The sequence below is a fragment of the Doryrhamphus excisus genome, chromosome 5 (genome assembly GCF_030265055.1).
Source record: "Doryrhamphus excisus isolate RoL2022-K1 chromosome 5, RoL_Dexc_1.0, whole genome shotgun sequence".
Taxonomy (NCBI): Eukaryota; Metazoa; Chordata; class Actinopteri; order Syngnathiformes; family Syngnathidae; genus Doryrhamphus; species Doryrhamphus excisus.
The window spans coordinates 24,965,372-24,984,174 of NC_080470.1; the positions used below are offsets into that span (position 1 = coordinate 24,965,372).

At 44.8% G+C, this 18,803-nt stretch overlaps 2 protein-coding genes across 4 annotated transcripts; one reads left to right on the forward strand and one right to left on the reverse strand.

The window, feature by feature from the left end:
* Nucleotides 1–1,307: 1,307 nt before the first annotated feature.
* On the forward strand, nucleotides 1,308–2,614 carry LOC131129975 (growth arrest and DNA damage-inducible protein GADD45 beta-like). Its single transcript, XM_058073980.1, has 4 exons — nucleotides 1,308–1,479; nucleotides 1,592–1,693; nucleotides 1,803–2,010; nucleotides 2,115–2,614. The coding sequence occupies exons 1-4, from the start codon at nucleotides 1,445–1,447 to the stop codon at nucleotides 2,226–2,228; spliced, it is 459 nt and encodes a 152-aa protein (XP_057929963.1). The 5' UTR covers nucleotides 1,308–1,444; the 3' UTR covers nucleotides 2,229–2,614.
* A 5,148-nt stretch (nucleotides 2,615–7,762) lies between these two features.
* On the reverse strand, nucleotides 7,763–16,752 carry ptbp1b (polypyrimidine tract binding protein 1b). 3 transcript variants are annotated; one of them, XM_058073969.1, is made up of 16 exons: nucleotides 16,635–16,751; nucleotides 15,381–15,414; nucleotides 15,219–15,314; nucleotides 12,762–12,813; nucleotides 12,508–12,680; nucleotides 11,736–11,882; nucleotides 11,508–11,636; nucleotides 10,659–10,769; nucleotides 10,397–10,577; nucleotides 10,220–10,300; nucleotides 10,004–10,128; nucleotides 9,815–9,848; nucleotides 9,644–9,736; nucleotides 9,352–9,568; nucleotides 9,204–9,281; nucleotides 7,763–9,137 (listed from the first exon to the last, which is right to left on the reverse strand). In XM_058073969.1, the coding sequence occupies exons 4-16, from the start codon at nucleotides 12,772–12,774 to the stop codon at nucleotides 9,005–9,007; spliced, it is 1,515 nt and encodes a 504-aa protein (XP_057929952.1). In that variant the 5' UTR covers nucleotides 12,775–12,813; nucleotides 15,219–15,314; nucleotides 15,381–15,414; nucleotides 16,635–16,751; the 3' UTR covers nucleotides 7,763–9,004. The 3 variants fall into 3 exon arrangements, with proteins under 3 accessions (XP_057929952.1, XP_057929950.1, XP_057929951.1); XM_058073967.1 differs by having other exon boundaries at nucleotides 12,762–15,314; nucleotides 16,635–16,752; XM_058073968.1 differs by lacking the exon at nucleotides 16,635–16,751 and adding an exon at nucleotides 16,566–16,588 and having other exon boundaries at nucleotides 12,762–15,314.
* Between the last annotated feature and the right edge of the window lie 2,051 nt (nucleotides 16,753–18,803).

Consider the following 18,803-nt stretch of genomic DNA (forward strand, 5'->3'; position numbering starts at 1 on the left):
CGTGGGTTTTCTCCGGGTACTCCGGTTTCCTCCCACATTCCAAAAACATGCTAGGTTAATTGGTGACTCCAAATTGTCCATAGGTATGAATGTGAGTGTGAATGGTTGTTTGTCTATATGTGCCCTGTGATTGGCTGTACCCCACCTCTCGCCCGAAGACAGCTGGGATAGGCTTCAGCACCCCCCGCGACCCTCGTGAGGAAAAGTGGTAGAAAATGAATGAATGAATGAATGAACTGCTACTAATTTTTGGAACATTTTAAGCCAAACAATATGCTTGTTTTTACCAGAACATGAACAAAATACTGGTACCCACAACTCACCTTTTGTATTTCACAATGCATTTCTAGTCTTTTCCTGAATGAAAAGAAGGTTTATCCACCTCTGCTGGGTCCCTCCAGCCTCATCTGCTGACTTGTGGAGCACAGATACAGCCGACTCCCTCTTCTGAGCCTAGAGAGGGGGTATACAATATCGCTGTGATATCAGTGTGCAAATTAACGCTCACACTCGTCACACTCCTCGAACGTCACACATCATCTGAAGTCCACCACAGCCCCGGTGGCTACATAGTGTCTGCATGCTCCCAAGTCCGTACTGATCCCCACATTTTGCCCGGATGATCACATGTTACATGCTATTTCTTAGCAGTGTCAGTCTCAGGACATTCAATCCATCCCAACTGGATGCAAGCTTCATGAATTCATGCTGAAAGACTGGGTGGGACACACACCTGTCAGACTAGATAGGACAGCTATAGTGTGGAAGCTGAAACCTTCTCCGAGAAAAGAGGGGGTTGCGGGTGGTCCCGTTCGGTAAACTGGTTGATCAGGCAGTCGTGACTTGTCCCAACACGTTCTCACTCCTTCCTGGTTTCACTTTCACTGCTTTCACTGTCACGACAAGGCCGCTGGAGGGCGACACACACACACTTCCACACACACCGAATGTGCAGTTGATTTGATTATGTTGATCTTATGTTTGTATTGTTAATACTGTATATATTTATATATGTATATATTTATATGGGATTAAGTTATATGATCCGATCTTTGACAGTAAATTCAAGCTTGAATAGTACGATTATTGGTTTTATCTCAAATGTTGTTACTCTCTCACTGCGTGCTTGTGTTCGTGTGCATGTGTGCTGGGGATTCTCCGAAACCGCCCACGTGGATTCCCTGGTTTCACTCATGGCTCAGCCAATGGTGGCAGAGTGCGTGGGGATCCTCAACCAATCATAAGGCAGCGTGTCAATGCAAGGCCACGCCTACCAAGTGGGACATGTATAAAGGCAGAAATACCACGGGAAGCACCTTCACTTTTCTTCTGTTCTTCCTGGAAGTGCTCGGATTTTACCGAATCTTACTGGACTTTGTATGACTGTGGGGCTCCGTGGAAGACCTTTGTGGATCTTTTTTTGGCAGATTTAGTCAGTGGCATTATGACTCTGGAGGACGTGTCTGTCAGTAACGACAAGTAAGTTGAACTTATCTTCTTGTTCTTGTTCTTGTTCTTGTTCTTGTTCTTGTTCTTGTTCTTGTTCTTGTTCTTGTGGTGTGCGTGCTTCTCACCGCGTATCCACGTGCAGGATGGAGCAGGTGAGTCGCGCACTCGAGGAGGTGCTGGTGTCTGCTCGGTCGCACGAGTGTCTCACTGTGGGTGTGTACGAGTCCGCCAAGCTCATGAACGCGTGAGTGACTCTCTCTCTCTCATACACATACACATACACAACACACACTGCACACATACACAACACACACTGCACCGTGACCCGAACATGCTGTCCGTGCGCGCCACAGGGACCCAGACAGCGTGCGTCTGTGCGTACTTGCGGCTGACAAGGAGGACGAAGATGACGTCGCTCTTCAGATCCACTTCACGCTGCTCCAAGCCTTCTGTCGCGACTATGACGTCAACATCGTGCGGCTGGCGGCCGTTTCGCGCCTGGCACAGCTCATCCACGAGGACGAGAGCGAGCCTCGTGACCTGCACTGCATCCTGGTCACGGTACGTCCCTCCCGTCCACGACTCCCATCTCCCCCGGTAGTCGCCTGACGTCACCGCGCTGACGTGTGTGTGTGTGTGTGTGTGTGTGTGTATATGTGTAACAGAGCCCACCCGTGCAGCCGCTGCAGTGCCCCGCCCTCCATGACGTTATCAGCTTTTGCGAGGACAGTCGCTGCAGGAACCAGTGGGTCCCCCTTGTTGACCTGATGGACCGCTGAACCAACCCAATCACACCGCTTAGGGGCGGGGCCAACAGTCCAATTCAAACCAAAAACGAGGAGGAGCGCATGCTCTGTCTACCAGGTTGCAGAGGTCCAACTGCCATGCTTCATGTCCAGCAGAGGGGGGAGGCTGCATGTGACTGGACCCGGGGGCTGTACGAGTGACATCACACACGTCGACATGGCGGCGAGACTGACTGATCATGTGACTGTGCGATGCTAAGCTATTGAGCTCACACAACAGGACATGCCAACTTCAGGTTGCCGTGGTGATGCCGATGGTCCAGGTCACTGGAGGACAATGTAGTGTACGCACAATCCGTTACAGTGATGGATTACGTTTTCAAGCTTTGATGAAATGTGAAATAAAAGTGCTAACAATCTGCTGTGTCAGCACCAATTATTCTAATGCCACACTTTTCATCTCAACTGGAACCGGGAGCGCAGCTTAGGTCCCAGCATGCGTAATGTGACAAGCAACTGTCAGGAAAATGACAACAAAGCTCAGTAGTCAGCAACCAGACACGATATCGCCCATCGAGGCCAGTTAGCCTCAATTAGTTAGTTATCATATATATTATGATATCATATATTAGCAGGAGGTTAGCACACATCCATACATTCTAGCACCCAGTGAGGCAGCAGCTATAGCTATATATAGCCACACATCCTGCTGGCAACCCGGCTGATGATTCAACACATTAGTGTAGGAAGAGTACGGACTGTAGTTTTATTTTTAGACTCTCATGTCACCATGGGAACTGGCCCACACCAGCGAGCAGGGTGCGTGTATTTGTCTCTTTTATAACTAGCACGTGACACGAGAAGATCTGCCGTCACTGGCCATATAAGGACACTACAGCGTGGCGGAGGCGGGAGACTAATAATGTGTCTCCCCGGTGAGTTGACTGGAAGTCACATGACTCTTTGGGACTACAACTCATCTGACAGCATAAGGTCATACAGCGCTTCCTGTCATCCAGATGATGTCATCTGTTTTCTGGCGGCTGATTGGAAGTGAAACAATCGAGCAATGACTTTCAACCGCTGTGCTGCAGCACACTAGTGTGCCGTGAGGATTTATCCAATAGAATTTTTTTGAATTAACATTTAACAATGGCAGCACAGCGGTCTAGTGGTTAGCGCGTAGACCTCACAGCTAGGAGACCAGGGTTCAATTCCACCCTCGGCCATCTCTGTGTGGAGTTTGCATGTTCTCCCCGTGCATGCGTGGGTTTTCTCCGGGTACTCCGGTTTCCTCCCACATTCCAAAAACATGCTAGGTTAATTAGCGACTCCAAATTGTCCATAGGTATGAATGTGAGTGTGAATGGTTGTTTGTCTATATGTGCCCTGGGATTGGCTGGCCGCCAGTCCAGGGTGTACCCCGCCTCACGCCTGAAGACAGCTGGGATAGGCTCCAGCACCCCCGCGACCCTCGTGAGGAAAAAGCGGTAGAAAATGAATGAATGAATGTTTAACAAATATTATGTTATTGTTGAGTGTCCGTGGTGTAAAGACTGGCAGAGCTATGTCATGTTCGTAGCTGATTACTTCCGTTCGTCCAATAGATTTAGTGATGCACATGAGAGGTCGTGGTGACATTTTGCAACATTTTGGTTAGTGGTGTGCTGCAAGGTTTTTCCAATGTAAAAAACGTGCTGATTAACCTGGATGCATGAGAATATTCAGGGGCATATTCTTAATCAGTGTACTTTTTAAGGCAGACTATGTATGTCATTTTTAATGGAATCTATGCATCTCGTATGATTTAAATGTTGACTATATAGTTTAAAATGTAGTTTTTCACCTAGACCATGCATTTTTGCATAAATCTATGTAATTCTTTTTAATGTAAACAATGCAATTCTTAATGTAGACTGTGCATTTTTTTATTTAGACTATGTAACAATTTTTTTACAGACTACAGTATGCAGATTTTTATGCAACTGTTTTTAATGCACATTATGTAGTTTGATTTTTTTTTTAACAACGACAATGCAGATTTTAGTTTTTAAACCTAGACAATTGTAGTTTTAAACATACAGTATGTAGTTTTTAATGTAAACTATGCGGTTTTAACCAACGATGCAGTTTTAACATAGTTGTTTTCAAGGTACATTGTATTGTTTTAAAGTAGATTGTGTGGTTTTTAATGTTGACTGTCATTTTTCTTCTTTCTGTCGTCTTCCAAAAGATGGTAGTGAAATTTTAAGTCTGAATTCATCTAGGAGAGTGAACCCCACCCACCCACTCATCTGACCACACTATTATACGGAGCCCCCCTCCAACATTGTGACCCCACCCTCCCAACTCATAAGACCACCAAGACCCCCCTCCCCACCCCCATGGACATGCCTAGAAAACATTACCACATCCCAAAATAGTCATCGTCGCAAAACCACACACACTCCTCCCTGTTGAGGATATCAACCTAGCGGGTGTGGCTTTTCTTTGGGTCATGTCGATATGGGGGCTTTACTTGGCTGACCTTTGACCCTGGTCAGGAGCAGTCTCTGCAAATACTGGGGGTTCCAGGTGTGTGGGGTGTATTCCGGATGCCTGTTTTAGCATGTGTAACCCTGTCAACAGCGGCCTACAGACCCCCCCAAAACCCAAGACAGGTCATGTGAGGGCTAATGCTAAAATGCTAATGTTACCATCACGTTCACCTCATGCTAAGGTGGCACCTGACCACGAGTCAGCTAGAGAAACATTTTGGCTAGTATATGTTTGCAGTTTGCATGTCATCAACACGCATGACAACACTAAGCTTCTTCGCTAGCAACACATGTTGCTAATTGGGGTCAAACACACACACGTCTTCCCCCCCGCCGTCCCGTCTGTGAGCTTTGGGCCTCGCCAGAGCAGCTGCTACATGTCTGAAGCGTCAGGAGAAGATACATTTTTGTGAGTTAACATGTTAGAATCAGCTATGCGAGGTTCTTTCAACATCAAAACACAAGCGTCTAAACAATAAATGGGCTCATTCTTGACATTCCTAGAGTGCACCGCTTCCTGTCTTCCCGTTAAGCAGCACTTCCTGTTCCTGAGCTTCGCCTCTCGCGTTCTCACGCTCAGTACGTTGTGTGCGGCTGCCGGATGGCGTACCTCCGTGAGAACACAGTGCTGCTTAGCAAAACAACTTTTTGGTTTTAACTTTACATGTCACCAGGTCATGTGACTAACACTGCTAGCTTATGGAAACATATGTTGTGCTTGTAATGAAAATGGATTTGTGTTGTGAGGGACGCTAAGCCAGCTGTCATGAACGAGTCTCAAGCAGATTAAAATGCTCGTTATTGTTTATGTTTGCTGACCTGTGACCTTCTGCTGTCGGAGAAGGCTTATCTCTTGTGATGATGCTACTATTTGGCTGCTCAATATAGCTGCTCAAAGAGGCCATGCCCCTTCCTCTTACATCAGGGGTGGGCAAACTTTTTGACTCATGGGCCGCATTGAGTTAACAAAATTGTGCGCAGTGCCAGAACATATATTTAACACACATGATTTTACGCTTATAATTTTAATAATTTTAATAATTTTAATAATTTTAATAATTTTAATAATTTTAATAATTTTTAATAATTTTTAATATTTTTAAAATATTTTTAAAATATTTTTTAATAATTTTTAAAATAATTTTAATAATTTTACGCCTTGAATTATTTGTCTAATTTTAATTGTCATACTATCAGCTATATGTTCTTGTTTCCTTTTTTTCAGGAGCACTTTAAACATCAGACCACATCAAACTACGATTTATTATTATTTTTTTTTTACTGAATAAGACATCCGACTTGAAAGTCATTTGCCAGCTGGTATGTTAAAAGTTGAAATACTTAAAAGCAACTGGCGGGCCGGATTCAAACGTTTGGTGGGCCGCATGTAGCCCCCGGGCCGTAGTTTGCCCACCCCTGTCTTACATGATCGTGACATCCATATAAAGAAATGAGCCACATTAATATACTAATGTTCTAACTATACGAGCTCTTCTAACACATCATCGTCACGGGAAACACCCCCCCATGATGTCATCACGCATGCACACACTTAGATGTATTTGCGGGAAGAGCTGGCGAATCGGGAGCAGACCACTGACCTCTGAACTCCAAGCAGTGAGGTGCTACATCTTCACACCTGCTTTGACAGCGTGAGAATTAACATGCTACATTGTCATGACAGCATTAAGCGAACAATCATCATGTGTAGCCTGAGGAAGGAACCCACACAAGCAGAAGACAACAGTGTGTGCAGACGGAAGCTTCTTGATAAACTCTTTATGTACTCAATACCCACCATCGCAGGGTGGGAGTCGGGGGAGGTCATGTTTTGTTTTGTCATGTCAAGGGGGGCATCTGCCCTCTGAGGGGTGGGGGTCAAGCGACACCTAAGCAGCTGACCTCGACTGAACCCACAAATATAAGTGCTCACTGTGTGTGTTTGTAAGGTGTGAAGTTCTCACACTGCTCCCTGCAGGTTCACACGTCACACAGCTGTCAATCTCATTATAACGGGGTGTATTTGTTCATGAAGAACGATGCATGCCATTCTAATCGACTGGATGTGTCTGTCAACAAAGCAGAGATGTGCGGTGTCAGGGCGTCACCTGGTGGACACATTTAGGTTTTCACCTGCAAAAAAAAAAAAAAAAAAAGTAATCGTTGCCGCTTTTATCAACAGCCTGCACTGACCTATGACCCCTAACATAATTTTGACATTTCCTTGACGACCATATCATCATCACAGTATAGCAACATGGACGTGACCATGGCAACAGAGCCAGCCACTGCATCAACGCATCGCTAGGCCTTAGTTGAAGCCTATGTTGTACACGTTGGTTGGCAATTTTTTGGTCAATTTTTTGCCTAAGCGCCAGGTCATGACAAATCTCCAGACACCAGGTATCACGTAAACTTCTGACCTGTGGTTGGACCTATTCCATGAGACCGCGTGGCGATATGGGCAAACATCCACTTCGTGTTCATCCCAGAACCACAACATAACTAGGACCATCTGGAGACGAGCAGGTCATCTGCTCCAAACCCTCTCAAAAGGGTTCATCTTCATGACACCCATGCGCCGCCCTCTGATCGACATCACTCTCTCAAAACATGCGAAGGCTGCACAGAACTCAAGTGACCGTGAGGACACAACAATGAAGAGCGCAAGAAGTGTTTGTTTCCCAGGACGTGGTGCAGTGACCAAACTGACCATGAAGATCAATTCAAAGATGTGTACTATTTTGTCCAACATGCTACGTGCATATCTGCTCTTAAACTCTCATTCTACTTTTGTATTAGGTTTCCATTTCCTACATCATTTTATGTTAACACACCCCTAATAAGCACTACAGCAGCTCATGCATATCAACTTCTCACAATAATCATATATTCACATACATCAATGACATCACTCCATGGGCAGGTCCAAATGGCCATGACTGCCTTCCTGGTGGAAGCTGACATCATTTATTTACATTTCTTCAACAGCAGAGCAGAAAAATGTCAATGAAGACATAAAATCCTGTCTTAAATAAAAACTTGTTTCATTTATTGTTGAGGGTTGGTTGACAGGTGTCACACTTGCATCAAATAAAATAAAACTAATAAAAAACACCAACCTGTGGTATAAAACATCTATGTACACTTAATAAACGCCCAGCCCACAACCAGCCCAGTCCTGCTTCTCTTGTGATGCGTTCAAGTCAGCTGGGAAATGAATTTAAAAACAGTTTAAACGTAACAATCAGTGCAACATGAAGGAATGTTGGGATGTCACATCCCCATGTGACCGACACGCATGTCAACAGGACCCAAAACAAGTTAAGTGGACAATCACCTTTGACGCTCCTGAATGAAGTTCTCTTTTGGTATCAATCAGAAGGTTCTTCGTGAGACGCTGATAAGTAACTCATCATCAGGCAAACATCAAGAAGCATCAGTGTGCATGCTAAAAAACATACGGTATTAGCAACAGTAGCAAGCACACCAATATGCATACAGTATCAGCCACAGAAGCAAACATGCGTTGCCTCGCTGGTAAGATATTAGCCCACATGCTAGTGAATATCGAACATTAGCTATGTCAGCAAACAGACATGAGCCAGTAAACATTCAGCCTCAGCATTGAACACGCTAATAAACATAACATTATGCACGTTAGCGGCATAGTTAATAAACATGTATGGTGAGCCACAGTCAAACATGCTTACAATTCTAGCCATGCAAATGCTACGATGCTAGATGATTGCACAAAGATGAGAATGGGACCAGAGACCTTTAACTCATCGGCCACATTTTTAAACCACTTGAAGTCCTTCCATTGCTGCGTGTGCACATTTCACGAGACAGACCTGTACTGGAATGTAGTGTAACATGATGGTCTTTTTGGTTTGAATAACAAAACGTGATTGTACGAGGCAATGCAGAGGCGGAAGTATGTCGTCAAATATTGCTCTAATATGCCGTCATGATTGTGTAATAGATGGAAAGCCAAGGAGAAGATGAGAAAGTGTAAACCAGCTGACAGAGCAATAATAACAATAATGATAACAATAATCATAGTAGTAGTAGTAGTAGTAGTAGTAATAATAATAATAATAGTGATAATAGTAAGGCACCACCGTCACCTGAACACAGGCCTAACGAGGCCAGAAAAGGCCACCCCAACAGGGCAAGGCCTAAAAAGTCCAGCAGACTAAAGCAGGATGGAGGAGACGCTTAAGGCCGCAGGTATAATCAAAAAGGATCAAAAGTCAAAAGGCAAAGTGGTCAGATGGCCGACTTCGAGAAGGACACTCTCAGGTGGTGGTGGTCTCCCAGGTCATGGTTGTGGAACTGGATGAGGGACTCGATGGCTTGGTCCACTGAGGCCATCTGGATAAGCGCCATCTTGTGGTCCTTCCTGCGGCGGAAGGTGCAAATGGCAGCATGTGTTCTGATGGAACAAAGGAGGCTGAGCACAACTTACTGAAAGAATTTGAAGGCGTGGACTTTTGCCCCAGAGCTGGAGAAAAGCACCTTGAGGTCATCTTCTAGCACAGAGGGCCTGTCCAGAGGGCACACAGAGAAAAGGTCAAAGATTGTCGGCAGAGACATAGCGGCGGCAAAGAACTCACGGGATGTTGGAGAGGTGGAGGGTGGCGGAGGGCGGGAAGATGTTGGCATAGTTTTTTGAGCCGGGCTTCTTGAAGCGGTGGAGAGGCGAACAGCTGAAGTCTTTGGTCAGGCCCTGATCCTCATGACCTTCACGTGGCAGCGCAACGCTGGCGTGCTTCGAGGGCATGACGCGGAGAGGCTTCCCGTGCAGTCGCTGGCCGTTCAGGTGATACATGGCTGCCGAGAAGGAGGGGGGGCATGCGAGTTATGGCGTGAGGGCGGTGGCATGGTAGGGCAAAGGTGGGGCCTTACCAAGCTGAGCCTGCATGGTGTCAGCCAGCTGAACCAGAGCATTGTCCTTCTTGTTGAACAGGATCTTGACTCTCATCACATCGCCGTAAACACCTGAGGACACACCAAAAAGACGCTCAACACGCACCGATGCAATTTCAACAAGACGACCAGACGCTAGCAGCAACGTACCGAAGAGGATAAATAGGCAGTGGGGCGTAACTCTCTGGAAAGACCGCAAAGGAACATGATGGGTAAAGGAGGGAGGGTCGCAGCCGTTGTTGTGGCAACACAAGAGACATATATGAGGAGAGGGTGGATGAAGTCCACTTGACACATTTGTGTGTGTGTGTGTGTGTATGTGCGTGTGTGTGCACTCACATCAGGGTTGAGGTTGCTCACAAGCAGGACACAGTGTCCAGCAGGGCTAGGGGGGAATGTCAGCCTGGTTGTCCCTGGGAGTGACATCGACGTCAATGCTCCGGGCAGCGCTGGAACAGTCAGTCCTGGATGGGACGAGTCTAACATATTACACCCTGATCCAATGAGGACATTAGCCGGCTCTTATTTTGAAAGAAACATAACCCATGCACTGACCAGCAGGCTGGATAGTGAAGGTAGGGGGTAAGGTGTGGTGCGGGGCCGAGTAGGGCGGGGCTGAGATGATACCTGCTGGAGCTGCACACAGGTGACATAGTTATTTGTCCAAACACGCATGTGTCATATGTGTGTGTGTGTGTGTGTGGGGGGGGGGGGGGGGGGGGGGGGGCTTACTGAATGTGGCAGTGGCCATGGGAGGGTGCTCCATGATGGCCTGGTTGTCTCCGCTGGGGAGGTCAGGCCTGGTGAAGTCGCGACTTTTCTCATTGTTATATTTGACATTGAGGCTGCTCAGCTTGGAGAAGCTGATCTTCAGAGTGCAGCAGCCGTTGTAGATGTTCTGACCATCCAGGGCCTGAAAGGTAAGGAAAGGTTGCTTTGACGACCTGAGGGAGCGAGGTACAATGTGGGCTTTGCTACAGGAGGTGGGACTCACCATTTTAGCGTTGTGTGCGTTGCTCACGTCAGGGTACTGCAGGAGAGCCTGGAACTGACTGTTCTTAGTGAAGATGATGATCCTCAGAACAGTGCCAAACTTGGAGAAGATCTAAGGACATTGACATAACACATTCAATAACAAAAAAAAAACACAGGCCTCACAGCTAGGAGACCCAGTGTTCAATTCCACCCTCGACCATCTCTGTGTGGAGTTTGCATGTTCTCCCCGTGCATGCGTGGGTTTTCTCCGGGTACTCCGATTTCCTCCCACATTCCAAAAACATGCTAGGTTAATTGGCAACTCCAAATTGTCCATAGGTATGAATGTGAGTGTGAATGGTTGTTTGTCTATATGTGCCCTGTGATTGGCTGGCCACCAGTCCAGGGTGTACCCTTGTGAGGATAAGCAGTAGAAAATGAATGAATAAATGAATGGAGCTGTGGCATTTGCCTGAGAAACCATCGCCTTTGTGCCTTCATTCATATTAGTGTTTGCTCACTTGCAGGCTGCAGCACTTGCTCGCAGCCCTGACTCCACCCACCGGCATAAGGAGACTGAATGACTGACAGGAGGGTTCACTCACTCCGTTTATTCCACTAAAGAGCCAACGCACCCAGGTGTTGAGACAGAGGCACAAAGTGAACCCTCTTGTCATTCAGCCTGCTTGGTTGAGAGAGAGGAGGAAAACAAGCATGCATGTACATGTCAATTTATCAAGGCCAGCAAAATTATCATATTAAGTTTGTGCGATTAATTGACTTATTGATTATCGTGACAGGCCTTGTTGAAGGCCACACATTCACACATTCAGGCAGCACACACACGCAACGCTAGCAGCCAACACACCTGACACAGTGCGTCGAGACTGACAGGATACAGCATGTTCTCCACCACCACACGCAGCACGGCACTAGTGAGCACTGTAGACGGGTCCACATGGGATGAGCTGAGGGCTCGAAGTGCGGCCTGAGCCCTCTGAGGTGGAGGGAGGTAACAAAAGGAAGATCTTCTTGAATTACATTCCAGCAGTTGGCAGCCAACAGCTACTTTTATTAATCCCGCCAACAGTGTTACCTCCTGGTTAGGGGAGTGATCCGTCTTGAGTTCCTTGTAGTTGGAAAACTGGACAAAGACAGGGTGGTTCCTGATGAAAGGCAGCACAGACGAGTAGTAGGCCACCATGTTCTCAGCTGCTTCTATTGAGTTCATCTCTAAAAAGGCCTGAGAGCACAACACAAGGCACGAGTGTAAATATTGTCACTGTGTATACTTCTGTACCTGTCATGCTAGTTGTAGGCTGCAGACAGGTGCATGTGAGCGTGTGTGCCGACCCAATACAAGTGTAATTCACGTATCAGAAATTCACAATACCACATGCAGAAACTTCCAATCCGTGAGTCAGGTCTGTGCTTTCCTGTCAGCAAACGTAGCCAAAAGACATCACAACAACACATGCACTGCAGGCCTCCTCACAGACATCACACAATGTCACAATTGTTACAATGTCATATTTGCATAAAGAGAAAAGTTTATCACACCATCATATAAAAGTTACGTGTTGCCTGTTGCCCTACTGTCCATGAAGCTGTGAGCCTATCAGAACCTGTGAGGGGACAGGGGCTGCTGCATGTGTTCTCTGATATTCTTCTACATACATGTGCAAAGTTGCGATTTTTGATTGTCATTCGCACCTGCAGACACTACAATAAAAATAATATTCAAGTCAACAAAGCTCTGGTATCGGGTGACATACAAATTCGGGTATGAAGTGTGAAGTGAAAATGTGGATCGGTGCATCCCTATCTTTAACGCTACATCAATTCCAACATACTCATGACAGACTCACCTGGTTCTTGGCTTTGAGCAGCAGCAGGTTGGTGACGTCTCCAAAGGGAACGCCCAAGCTGATTACTTCAGGTTCGCTGATGTCGTCGGGAAGTTTGCGGATGTGGACAACTCTGGACGGCGTGCTGAGACCTCTCAGGTCACCTTTCAATTTGTCATTGTCGTTGCCATTGGCTACAGAGGACATGGAGGAGGAGTTTGGCGTAGATTGGTTTTAGCCAGGATGGCAGAAGGAGAAAAACAAGGAAACGAAACCTGCGGTCGTCATGATACATGAACCACCAGAGAGAAGCTGCTCAGGTCCTCTCTGAAACACAACATGAAAAACAATTACTGCATAAATGATGAGGAATGTTGTGAATGTGGTCATGTGACCGGGGAGTCTCAGATAGGTCACATGTGGAGGGTGCCCTACAACTCTAAAACAGGAGTGTACAAACTTTTTTCCACTTGTGGCCACATTCTGAAAAATATAAAGAGGATGGCGGGCATTTTGTTTAGATAGTAACTGTATTCTTAGAATGCGCAGATAAGAAATGAGTATTTTGGACACCTCTGCTTCTACCCAAACTTTAAAATTATTTAGATTAATATTTTTACAAGGTTTAGCGCTGGTCACAAATTGGACTTGCGATGTTCAACATCTAAACTGTTCAATTTCATTGATCTTAGTAGTTTAAGATGATTGCTTTCAAAATTACATCTATTTTTTGGGACACAATGTATTTCTAAAAATTAGTATTTTTGTATGCTGACAGTCAATAGAAATTTGGAGGTAGAAATATATGCATATTTCTACGTGTAAGAGTTGTAATTATAGCTTGTGGATTTATTGTTCACTTAGTGCTCGGGTAGTTGAGATGATGAGTTGTCATGTTGTCACAGTTCATTGTACATGAGTTGGTCCAAAACAGTGGACAAAATACACAATGCACAATACTCAGTGGGTGTCTGCATACGGACTGGTTGTGGAGGCCTATATAAAAGGCCCCAAAAAAGGCCAGCACTGTTAGTCCATTGAACGGCATCATGCCACATTTATCATGTGAACAACATCTCCGGGCACCGAGTATGGTGGAGGTCGGTGTGAGCTACAGTGATATAGCCAGGCTGTTCTCAACCCACAGTCCGAAACCTGCATGAACGCCACAACACGCCAGGCTCTGTTGACGATAGACCGCATCCAGGGCGAGAGAGAGTGACAACTCCCGACCGGGATCGCTCCATCCGGTTGCAACACCTGCGGGACCGGTTTCGTCGTGCCAGTCGTACAGCACAGGAAACACCCAGCATGAACAACACCAGATTGAATCAGCACCCAATCAGCAGCCACATTGTGCATCAACCCGGTGTTGACTGTTGTGACTGTGTTTGGCAGGTGCCAGGTTTTTGTTTTTAAATTATTCTGTATTATGCTTTATTATTATATTATTATGCTTCTGTATGCCAATAGCCTAAACAAATGTTGCATGAGGAAAATCAAGTTAAAGGCTTCAAAATAAAAATGATGTTGAAAAATATGGTCCCAATGTTTCTATTGACTGTCAGTATTCATTGTATATGTATATCAGGGGTGCACACATTTTGACAGCATTAAAGTTACAAGTCAAAATGATCTACCTTTTAATATAAAACATACAGTATATATAAAATCTAACCAGCAAACAATGATACTAAATACTCCTGATTTTTGTATTTTTACAGTTTCCAAATTTACAAGTATTCACTAATTTGCAGTTCAATTCAATATGGCAATAACGAAAATTACACATAATTCCTCAATTTTGTATATAAAGTAACCCGAGTAGTATGCCAGTCAAAATAGCTTCATAGCTTTCGCTATACACCAAGTTCCTATATTACATCCAGTTAGCATTTGCTGTCAAACGCTAAAGATATACAAGAAATGGAAATTATTAAAGAAGACAATGCAGTTGAAGTCAAGGCAAAAAGGAAAGGAAATTATACTTTAACATAGAAAAGTGTAGAAAGCACACATTTCTATAGTTCAGGATGTGGAGCAGAGCCATCAAACCATTTACTTGTTATAGATATATATATATATATATATATATATATAGATATAACCATCCTACCGCTGAGTTAATTTATCCGCAATTGGAAGATAAACTTTGCATTTCTGTGTGACTCTTGAGACGATGTCGGTTCACCACTTCCTCTTTGCTGCGGAGGCGCAACAGCGAATCAGGAGTGGAGCTTAATGTCAGCTGACTGATGTCATATGACATCTACAAAGTGATGTCTATGATGTGGGTGACACATGCGATCGACCCGTGCAACCTTTGCAATAGATGTAATGGGCACCTCTGGTGTATGTCTATGAAGAGTCAGTGCTGGGTGAAAGAGGTTACAATTTACACAAGAACAATAATGCTGTTTTTTTTTTTTTGTAAACTTCTTTGATGGACATGAGGGAATGCGAGCAGCTCAGATCTTCTTACTGATCCGCTCATGAATAAAAGAAGAGAAAGTTGAGCTGCCAGTGCCGACAGTTGGACCTGCTTTGTGTGAAATTGCACATTTAGTGTTGAAGACCCTAGTCAGTCCTCACCTGAGGACCTTAGTTTGATGTCCTACGTCAGAAATAGCTCAGTGTGGAAGGGTCAAAGAGCAGCTTCGACAGCATGACCCATTAATTCAATGTTAGTTATCATAAATATTGTGTGTGTGTGTATGTGTTAAGAACTTTACTGTTTGACTTTCCCGCCAGCAGAAGCAAGCGGACCTGGACGCTAAATACAAGGAAAAGCTGTCATCTGTTCCAAGATGCCGGTGAGTGAATCCGTCCTGCGGCACACAAATGAGAAGCCTCAATATTTCTGTGAAGGAGAAGGAAGAAGCCAAGGTTCCTACCTTGGTTCCTGTTGTTCAGTCATACTGGATGCCCCTAAGAGAGAACAAGCTGTTAGAAGCAATACAACTAAAGTAAAACTGGATCTTAGCGCCACCCCCCCCACCCCCCCCCCCCCCCCCCCCCCCCAGAAAGGAGCTGCTATGATGAGGTCGCAAACACACAATGCAGCTAAACCAGTCTCATTAATTGTGTAATGAGTCCTCTGTACACACTTACTTGACTCCGCCTCCCACATCTGACCAACATCAGGCATAGCCTCCTGGTGTGATGGGTGGAGTCACAGACTTACAGTACAATAAGTGGACTTCCTTGGAATGTCAGCATTCCAAGTGGATTGAAATATGTCTAGTCAGGATAGCTGTTGGTGTAACAGCTGGTTGCTGGCCCCTCGGGGCACCAATGCGTTCTGACAAGAATTCTGAGCGCAGATGATTGTAATCAGGTTTGCAGCTCATACTACAGACCCAATCAAACGGTGACCAACCGGACTATATTGCACAACCACAACCACATTTCAACGTCCAAAAACATTTGATCACGTTTTATTAAATCACTTCTTTCCTCCGATTTTTAAATTAAACTTCATTTTCAATGTTCAGTAAAATACACTGTGTTTCCATGGAGACCACGACTGACACGAACCTAATGAAGACAACCCTGAGAAGCAGCAGCTGCCATGGCAACAGCATCTTAACCTTTAAATGGTCCCAATCAGACTGAGCAATTATCAGATTCGGACATTCGATGAAATGTTTGGTCTTAGCAAGTAAACTTATTACAGTACAACACATATGTGGTTCTGTTCCTTGTTCGATGACAAATGAACACCTATGACGTACGGACGTATTGTGGGCGGGGTCAACAACAAAAAAATAATCACACTGCCGTTCGCTAACATGAAAAATTTTTACAAGCAACTTAGTTCAATGGAATTGCTTGGAACAAGATAAGCAGCCATGCTACTGCTGTCCAGTTCACCGAAATATAAACATGAAAGCAACTGACTGCATCATAGACACACTTCAAGAACAAGAAATAAAACCTTTGTTGGTTTTTAGAAAGGGGCGGCCAGGTGCAGTTCGCTCGGAAACAGTAGCTAGCTGCAGTAGCTTAGCTACAAGCTAATACCGAAATCACAATTTTCCATGCCGACAACAGAGAAAAAATGTCAGTCGACGATGTACCTTTGCTTGTACTCAGAAATGTTTCCTAATTGTAACTTGGCATGAGAGTAGGCAGGTAGGACAACTCACCCGTCCATCGCCCAACGCGGAACTGCCGAGCAACAGGTTCCTACTGGCCAGCAGCAGTTTCCTGTTATGTACGGACAAAATGGCGTCTGGAATGATCACGGCTCTGATTGGACCGTTAGCAAAACCTGTAGGCGTTTCTTGTCCGAGCTAAAAGCTGATTGGCTTAGATGACAGACAACAACAACAATCAAAAGAGTGGTTGAAGGTGAGCGCCTTGATGCATTAAACATGAGTTTTCACTTTAACCGACTCTAAACGTTTTTACTTACCAAGACGATGTAGACAATAAATTCACAAATTCGATACACATTTGTCACACTACCCCATAAAGTATCTCGTCCTTTTTACAGGTGTTTGGTTTGCCATCGTGTGCAGTGACGTCAAATGAGCGCAAGTATTCGAGAGGTACTTTAATCATATAATTGTAGCGATTCTTTGAAACACACTCATAACCTTTTTTTGTCCGTTAAGATGAGTATCACTGTAAGAACATGATGGTGATAACAATTATTATTAAAAGACTGATCCACTCACGTCACTATGTATGATTCTTTGTGCCACTAAAAGCCGTACAGAGACGAACAGGTACGCTATTGGTCAGAGCTGCAGCAGCAGAGGTCCTTATTGGTCATTAGCATCAGAGCACCTTATTGGGAGGACGTAGTATCGGTGTGCAACATGGAAGAGTGGACGACAATCACCTATCCAGTGGCGGTTTAGCTATAGGCCACATGGGCAATTGCCCAGGTTGGCATTCTTTTGGAGGTGCTGCGAGGGGATAAAATCCTAAAATAGGTGATGTCAACCTTAAAATATACAGAGAAGTAAAATAATTAAAATATCTTGGAGCACAGTTAAGCAAACGCATTAATCACCACACCAATGGTAGAAATTGTGGGATTCACGAAGGAAAGACAAACACTTGTACAATATCCAACAATCAACCAAGGTGGAGGAATATAATGTCAGAGAGAGGAGGTGTTTTACAGTATTCACAGCTTAGGTTGTGGCAACACTATATTTAGTAGGTAAAGCTACACCATCAAATGTGAGGTGTGGAGTCGCAGAGAATGTGCAGATGTGTTGATGGAATGCAGGAAATACATATCACAGAGGAATGCGGTGAGGGACAAATTGTACAATATAGGTGGGGGTTGGAATTTAGAGGGCATCTTAGGAAAGTGACAAGACAAAATAATTTAGACAGGCTTTAATGGGATAGATTAAGCCCACAGGGTTAATACATATGATGTAGAACATTTGTTTCCTATCTGTAACCTAGTACTCACCACTGTTGCAAACTCCTCAATAAGCATAGTAGCTATTGGCTGTTTTCGAAGTCGCTAGATGATGTCATTGTATAATTTGCATATGAAGTTGTAACAGACGCTGTAGGAAAAAAGCGTAACCTCTTAGAAGAGACATACAAGTGAGTCAAAACATTTTAATAAAATTTAGAACAACAAATAAACTTGATTGTTAGATTGTTAATTTAAAATTGGCCGCTTACCGCTTATCCTTACGAGGGTCACAGGGGTGCTGGAGCCTATCCCAGCGGTCTGCGGGCGAGGGGTGGGGTACACCCTGGTCGCCAGCCAATCACAGGGCACATATAGACAAACAACCATTCACACTCACATTCATACCTATGGACAATTTGGAGTCACCAATTAACCTAGCATGTTTTTGGAATGTGGGAGGAAACCGGAGTACCCGGAGAAAACCCACGCATGCACGGGGAGAACATGCAAACTCCAAACAGAGATGGCAGAGAGTGGAATTGAACCCTGGTCTCCTAGCTGTGAAGTCTACGCGCTAACCACTTGTCCGCCGTGCAGCCCGCCATGACTTCATAAAAAGAAAATCATTTAAATATTTTATCTTGGCCAGCGCCTACCATCTTTTCATTTCATTTATCACACATTGTTCTGAGTCCTGATGAGTTTAGAGTGTAATAAGTTGTAATTTCAGACATTTCGTTGGCAATTTCACGAGAGTGTTTTTGTGCAATGACAATAAAGGGAGTCTATCTAATTTAATGACAATTAAGAAAACATTTCCGTTTTATATGCTGCTCTGTAAAACAGGCCAAGATCCACCACGGTGGCATCATGACTCAGGCATGCTGGATTCATTGATGCTGCGGAAGCTGCACTGACAATTTGTAAC